Raw genomic sequence first — 8,178 nt, 5'->3', positions numbered from 1 at the left:
GCGCGACTTAAAATAATTTTCCGATCTGTCTGTTTTTTTCACTGCATATGGTCTTTTATGATGTTCTCTAGCAAACAAAATGTTTTCCCAAAGTAATAGCTGGGCATATAGAGCTAAAAATCGCAAAAAACATGAAAATATTGTCCCAAAAATCTGCCTTTTTTTACACGTTTTTTTGCCTGTAAAAGCGACATTTTTTCAAACGGGCAACTTTTCTCAACAGATTCTGAACGCCAAGGACAAGGCCTACAACTTTTGTTATGGTCGCAACGCTGTAGCGAGGTCGGCCATTCGACTTTTCTGGCCTCAAAGGTTTTTCTTTCGTAAATTTAATTGGAAAATTATTCCTATTTTGACAAATTTTGTTATTTTTGTGCCCTGACGTCTGTGTTGCCTCGTTACATCTATTTCCAGTTCATATAAACTTGATTGGATGAATTGATACTGGTTTGGACGTAAAACGGACCGCAGGGGCACGAAAATAACAAAATTTGTCAAAATAGGAATAATTTTCCAATTAAATTTACGAAAGAAAAACCTTTGAGGCCAGAAAAGTCGAATGGCCGACCTCGCTACAGCGTAGCGACCATAACAAAAGTTGTAGGCCTTGTCCTTGGCTTTCAGAATCTGTTGAGAAAAGTTGCCCGTTCGAAAAAAAGGTCGGTTTTACGGGAAAAAAACGTGTAAAAAATGGCAGATTTTGGTACAATATTTTCATGTTTTTCGCGATTTTTAGCTCTATATGCCCAGCTATTACTAGGAAATCATTTCTTTTGCTAGAGAACATCATAAAATGACCATACGCAGTGGAAAAAGCAGAGAGATCGGAAAATTATTTTAAGTCGCACGATGTCGCATTTTTTGGCGTTTCGCGCCACTGTGGAGTGGTGTCCCCCCATAACTCCAAAACGTCCCTTCTTATTCTATTGCACATTGGGTATTGAGATCAAGCAGGGAAATACTGAAGTTGGCAAGAACGGGCGGTGTAGGCAAGTTCCGATTCTTTATCCTCACTCTTTTCTCCCAGTGCGGGCATCCTCTCGGAATGCTTACCTGGGTGCAGCACAGGGCCACGAAGGCGACGAGGACTGCCTTGCTGAACATAGTGGCTGCTTTGTACCAAGCTGCACCAACAACTACTTCGCTTTTCACTCCTCGGGCAATTTATAGGTCGCCTCCACACTTCTGCCCAGGTGTCTCCTTTCGGGCGATAAGCTGGCAAGAAGCACTCCACTCCTTTTAAGTTGCATGTGCGTCACGATCCTTCATTCGGAACGCACCTGGGACCTAGGAAGAGTTTCTACGCGTGGTCTAGGTGAAGTGATCAAACAATGGAACCTTCAAGAGGCTTCTACGAGGGACAAACTCACAAGGGAACGTTTTTAGGTCATACACTCCGATTTCGACCAAACTTCGGGAAATCGTTCGTTGTTAGACTAGATTAAGATGGGCCATCAAAGTTGGTGCAACAATACATATCTAGAGGGTCAAATGGGACTTCAAAGTTGAGTTTTTTACACTTGTTTTCCTGCTTTTTGGGCCTTAAAGGGCGAGTTTTGGAGTGGATTCTCCGTGTCAAGATTTACATCATTTCCGATGTGTTTTGGGTCGCTGATGCCGAAAATCACTATTATTTGAACGTCCGATCAAGTTGTCGACCAATTCCGACCAAGTTCCGAACAAATTTGGGCCTTTTTTGACGTAAAATTTGCAGAGAGCAGCTCCAGCCAAAAAAAACTTGGCCGGGGACCCTCCTCAGATCTGGCTCCCTCCCGTTTTTTTGGGTTCCTCTAGTTAATGCGAATTGCCGAAACACAAATTGGGCCGGATCCGACACCGATTGGCTTTTTGGTAGAGGTCAAAAACCCCGAAAAATGGCTGTTTTTGAGGGTTTGGGGCTTTTGGGGATCCTGGAACCTGCTAGCCAAGAAATCTACCAAAGTGTCGTTTCCGTAAGAAAAAAGTGCCCTTTTTCGAATGCCGGGTCGCGCGAGGCTCTACGACGTCGGGTTCGGACGCTACGGGCTCTCAAAGTTGCTCAATTTCACTATTTTTAATGAAGATTTGACCGTATGAGGGCTTTTGGAAGCAGGCCATCGGCGATTTCGCTCCTCTTTGGCTTAAATGGTGCCTACCCATAGGTAAACACCCCCACAAAATTTCAGCCATCTCAGGCAATTATTAGAGAAACTGTGAACAATTGAAGTGTTGGGTCATTTTGCCACTGACCTTCGGTGGTATGGGTCCAGAAAAAATAATTTTGTTCTAATCACAACTAGAGAAAGACACGTCTGTCATCGAAAAAATGTTTTGAGGTTTCAAGACGTTTCAAGAGGTGCTGATCAAACAGAGGTAGTTGAAAAAAATATTTTTTCTGGCTGGACCCAAAACCACCGAAGGTCAGTGGTAAAATGACGCAAAACTTCAATTGTTTACAGTTCCTCTAATAATTGCCTGAGATGGCTGAAATTTTGTAAGGGTGTTTACCTATGGGTAAGGCACCATTTAAGCCAAAGAGGAGCGAAATCGCCGATGGTCTGCTTCGAACGGCCCTCGAATGGTCAAATCTTCGTTCAAAATAGTGAAATTGAGCAACTTTGAGAGCCCGTAGCGTCCGAACCCAACGCCGTAGAGCCTCGCGCAACCCGGCATTCGAAAGAGCGCACTTTTTTCTTTCGGAAACGACACTTTGGTAGATTTCTTGGCTAGCAGGTTCCAGGATCCCCAAAAGCCCCAAACCCTCAAAAACAGCCATTTTTCGGGGTTTTTGACCTCTACCAAAAAGCCAATCGGTGTCGGATCCGGCCCAATTTGTGTTTCGGCAATTCGCATTAACTAGAGGAACCCAAAAAAACGGGAGGGAGCCAGATCTGAGGAGGGTCCCCGGCCAAGTTTTTTTTGGCTGGAGCTGCTCTCTGCAAATTTTACGTCAAAAAAGGCCCAAATTTGTTCGGAACTTGGTCGGAATTGGTCGACAACTTGATCGGACGTTCAAATAATAGTGATTTCGGCATCAGCGACCCAAAACACATCGGAAATGATGTAAATCTTGACACGGAGAGTCCACTCCAAAACTCGCCCTTTAAGGCCCAAAAAGCAGGAAAACAAGTGTAAAAAACTCAACTTTGAAGCCCCATTTGACCCTCTAGATATGTATTGTTGCACCAACTTTGATGGCCCATCTTAATCTAGTCTAACAACGAACGATTTCCCGAATTTTGGTCGAAATCGGAGTGTATGACCTAAAAACGTTCCCTTGTAAATAGTGTGGGACTGTCTCACACTTGGATTGCAGTGTGGTCTACATGGGGTATAGGGTCGAGGAGGATTTTGGCGACGGATACCGCTAGCAGGGCATGTAGGGGTATTTTTCGGAATCATGGCGACGAGACAAGGTCAACGGTACTAGATTCGAGCGAAGCGAAGAAGTTTGGACCCGGGTTCAAATCCCAGTAGGGTATATTCCAATCATTTTTTTCCTCAAGCTCAAGCGAAGTGTTTTCCATGTTTCGAGGGCGCTGATGACGAAAACAACATCCATTTTGATCACAGACTCAGGATCAAATCTCGTTGGGGTATAAAAAAGGCAAAATCCCACATTTCTTTATGAACGGGACGGGCCAAAGTTGCCGATGTGTATCGCTACTTCTCCCGTTATTTTTCCGTACGCGGGTGATTCCGTGCGTAGAGGGTCTGGTGTAGATGGCATACATAGTACCCCACAGTACCCCTCTGAGCGTGGCAGCGCTACAAGTAATTTCACCCCCTATGAAATACGGCGGAATTTACAGAAATAATGATGGAATTTACAGATTACGGAATTTACAAAGCGAAGTGTTTAGACTCCTGACCCGCTGGGTTACTAGATAGGTAAAAACTGTTGACGGTGACATTTTGAGCATCTAAAGTAGCGTTTTTCAGCGAAGGTTGTGGGAACTTTCTCCCGCAGATGGAGGAGCTACGGCCCAAAACGGAATTTACATCTATTTTTACACCCTTACCGTTTGAACAATTCTGACGGCCTGGAGGCGTCGTTTGACCGCCCCAGGTCCCGCGGGCACGGGCTTCTGGAAGCGTTTTTTTTTATGTTCTTTCGATCCCAAGTGGTCGCGAGGTTCTAAAACAAAAAGGAACCCCAGTGGACCGTCAGTTGTGAAAGCAGCATAGGCCACATGGTCACACGGTGGACATTTTCCCATAGGCTGTTTCGGGTTCAACAAGTGATGATACAAAGGTCACCTTCCGTAATTTTGCGAAGAATAAGTCAGGGAAGAGAGTGAAATAGCCAGTTTTCTTTTGATGTGGCTGAGTCATATACTACAGCATGGCAATGTTGTCTTATAGGTGTTGGTGACCATAGCGGAACTTACAATACGGCACTTTAGCAGCTTACGAAACCTACGAAAACTTAAGTTAGATTGACTTATCCACATGAGGACATGGTCTTCGTTTAGTAAAACAAATTTGAATTGACGAAGCTACCAAATCAACCTCAGTTCAGGCGCAAGGCCCCGGTGACCTGAAATGACCCCCTACGCACGGAATCACCCACGCATGTTTGCGGCCCACAACCCCCTCACTCTGCAGTTTTTTTTTGTTTTGTTTTTTTTTATTTTTCGAAAGTGGCCGTTGGCATTTGACGCAGAAAAGAACTACATTAACTGAGAACTGAGCTACACCGAAACCCCCTACCCTGGGTACGGTACACTCTCAGAAAATTTCGAATAAAAGATGGAAAAATCAAGGAGTTTTTTCCGAAACTTCTGCATGGAGCTCTCCATGAGGCAAACTCTGGGCTTTCGCCGAAAAATTTGGGAATTTTGAACAAAACTGCATCCTTCACCATCACGAAAACACGAAAAGAAGGTTTGCAACCAGTTAAAAATTGAGGGAAAGGTGAACCCCGTACTTGTTTCGTTCAGTTTTCATAATATCAAGGGAAAACTACAGGATACAAGTCAAATGAGCTCCTTCTTTGGCCATTTCAGGCTAAAGAATGCCTCAGCGAAGCCCTCTTTAACATGTCTGAGAAAATACATGCATTATACCTCCCATCAGAACCCAAGTAATGCTCCGAAGAACATCTGTTTAAGCCCTGAGAAAATCTATCCGAAAAAAGATGGGAAATGAATGGAGTCTCCATGAACGTGATTATAGGGTTTTTCTCCATGAAATTTCGGAGCTAATTTCTAACAGTGTACACACCTCCCTTCGATGCACAGTTGAGTTTGGCATGAGGATTGTCAGCCACAACCTTCATTTTATCTCCCAGTGAAACGAGTCTGCCCTCCATACGCACAAACACGTTCGACTTTTTTCTTAGATGTTTTGTTTTTGGCCAAGCGATAGGGGAGCCACATCTTCGAGTGGAGTCAATTAAGACACTCAGATTGTTTCCTGTCCTTAATCGATCATACGATCGGGCTGCGTTTTTGCAACATCACTATGAAAGGTCCAAGGAACAAAGGCCGATGCCGATACACTCCAAATTCGTTCTAATCTTTTTTTTCTTTTTGGCTGAGCGATAGCGAAGCCCGTTACTCCAGTGGGGTTGAAAAGTTTTGTCTGTTTGTCTGCGTGTATGTGTGTGTGTGTGTGCACTACTCCTCCTGAACGGCTCAGCCGATCTGGCTGGGATTTTGCAGGGTCATTAGGTATGTCCTTGGCTCGCCACACACCAAAATTCAGCATTCTATCTCAATCTATTCGGTCATATTAGCCAAAAAACACTTCAAAAACGGCAGAAAAAAGACAACTCTTTAGTTACTTTCAATTTTTTTGTCAAGTTTCATATCATTTCATATGTTTTAAAGGCTGCTGATGACGAAAATAGAACCCGTTCGGACCCCCGACCGAAAGTTGAATCCCATCGGTGCAGATTTTCATGACCAAATGCTATTTTTTGAGTGGGCGTACACTTCTACGGTCTGCCTAGGAAAGCAGCCTGCCGAAGGCAGGTTAGCGCCGCAGGCCAAGGTAGGTGTATACGCCAGGCGTGGATGGTCGAAACTGGCGACGACAAGACACGGTCTGGCGTACACCTACCTTGTTTTAGTCGGTCCAAGTGGTACACTAAGCCGGTATGGGCGAGGCATTGCACTCTCGTGACCATTGACTCCTGGGAATACACCAGGGAAAGTGTACTCCGCTACCCAAGGGAAATAACTCTTGCAACTTTGTACAAAGTCAAGGTCCAGATTACAGCAAGAAAAGAGAAGAGGCCATTCAGGACAAGTATAAACGCTTTTAAGATGGTGTGAAAACCAGTGTTGGTTCTGCACGTCCCTGGCCTCTGTCTCTTATGTGTCGCAGAGTATCTGGTGCGGACAATGTGGCGTAAGTACAGCCCCTAAAAGACCTTGACTGCAGGGATCTGTTTGGGGAAGTTCCCAGTTATCGCCGCTAGAGGGCAACACCTGTACTAGTCAGTCAGCCCGTCCTGTCACTACCGTACTTGTCAGTTGTCTTGGCATCTGACCAATAAACATCTGAGCTAAACGTTTGCCTCTCAATTCCAAGCACGCTCACCAAGATTGATATGAATGCTTATAAAAATTATTTTGCACCTGAATTTTCCTAGCTCTCTGTCAAATTATCACTCTGTTATTTATTGTAATTTGTTTGTCGCTGCTGACTCATTTTTTTTCAGTTCATTTTGTAATTGGTTTTGTTACTGTTATATACGGTGCATTTTTTTACACTTGTTTCCTTATCGTTATGTGGTTTAAATTTATTGCTTCACAAGTCAGCTTGTTAATTGTTACCGTTGTCAAGCTTATATTTGTTAATAAATATCGGTTTTTGTACGGTTTAATTATTTGTGCCATTTAATATGTATTTAACGTTTGGTACGAGGTTACTTCTTCTCTTTGTAATGTTAAATTCATTGTAGTATGCTTCAAGTTTTTATTCAAAAGCTATGTAAGCATCTCTTTTTTTTTAAGGGGGATGTTTGGGGAAGTTCCCAGTTATCGCCTCTAGAGGGCACTATCTGTAATTGGCTGAGCGATAGCGAAGCCTGTTACTCCAGTGGGGTTGAAAAGTTTTTCATGTCTGTCTGTCTGTCTGTGTGTGTGTGTGTCTGTCTGTCCGCACTACTCCTCCTAAACGGCTCGGCCGATTCTACTGAGATTTTGCAGGGTCATTGGGCATATCCTTGGCTCGCCACACACCAAAATTCAGCTTTCAATCTCAATCCATTCGGTCATAGTAGCCAAAAAACACTTTAAAAACGGCAGGAAAAAGACAACTTTTTTGGAACTTTCAACTTTTTGTCAAGTTCAATGTTGTTTTAAATGTTATTGAGGCTGCTGATGACGAAAATAGAACCCATTCAGACCTCCGACCGAAAGTTTAGCCACATTAGTGTAGATTTTGATGACCAAATGCTCTTTTTGAGGGGATCACGCCCATTTCCACGGTCTGCCAAGGTAGGTGTATACGCCAGGCGTAGATTGTCGAAACTGGCGCAGCATCGCGAAGCCTGTTACGACAAGACACAGTCTGGCGTACACCTACCTTGTAACGAGTGTTACAACACGAACCAAAGATTTTCTTTTTCTAAAAGAAGACAACCATCATAATAATTACAGGACAAAATAGCGCTTAATGAGACGCTTTTCTTTATTAAAAAGAACACAGCAAAAATAAAAATAGCTAGGCAAAAGAGCGCTTAATTAGGACATGGATTTCTCATTTCAAAAAATGCTTTGCAATCATAATTTTCGCAAACTGCCTATCCTCGAAGATTATGGCCTTCTTCACTGAGTCCTCAAGCTTCGAGCGTGCAGCCCCACACTTGAAACCGTTTTCAAGGTAGTCCACGAACAATTCCTTCAATTTCTTGATGTGGGCGTGCTTGATTTGTAAATACCTCTTGTCGGCAAGCTGAAAAGTGCTCTTTGCATACTTGGACTTAATTTTGGTCTTCAAAATATGCTCCACCTTTTCTTGGCTGGGAAAAGGATTAACGACACTTAAGCCAAACAACTCCTCGCTTCTCTCGATGGCTTCTTTTGAGAGAAGAGCATTGGCAAGGACTTGGTCCGCCTCGGCAGCATCAGAGGCAGTTTTCTTCTTGCTGGTAGTCACATACTGCTGGTTAGCCGTTTCTGGCTTATGATTCTCCACCCGGCACACTGCTTGGAAAGTTTCTTCGGGGTGGAACTCACGGGCTGC

The 8,178-nt window shown here is 43.8% G+C and overlaps 1 protein-coding gene across 1 annotated transcript in view; it reads right to left on the bottom strand.

The window, feature by feature from the left end:
- LOC117649708 overlaps positions 1 to 1,210 on the bottom strand; it is a 3,611-nt gene extending 2,401 nt beyond the window's left edge. The window contains exon 1 of the mRNA XM_034392680.1: positions 1,054 to 1,210. Coding sequence (XP_034248571.1) covers positions 1,054 to 1,104 — 51 coding nt within the window. The 5' untranslated portion in view covers positions 1,105 to 1,210. The remainder of the gene's footprint in view (positions 1 to 1,053) is intronic.
- Between the last annotated feature and the right edge of the window lie 6,968 nt (positions 1,211 to 8,178).

The sequence above is a fragment of the Thrips palmi genome, unplaced genomic scaffold, assembly GCF_012932325.1.
Source record: "Thrips palmi isolate BJ-2018 unplaced genomic scaffold, TpBJ-2018v1 HiC_scaffold_4, whole genome shotgun sequence".
NCBI classification, from domain to species: Eukaryota; Metazoa; Arthropoda; class Insecta; order Thysanoptera; family Thripidae; genus Thrips; species Thrips palmi.
This window is presented reverse-complemented; position numbering and strand designations above follow the sequence as displayed.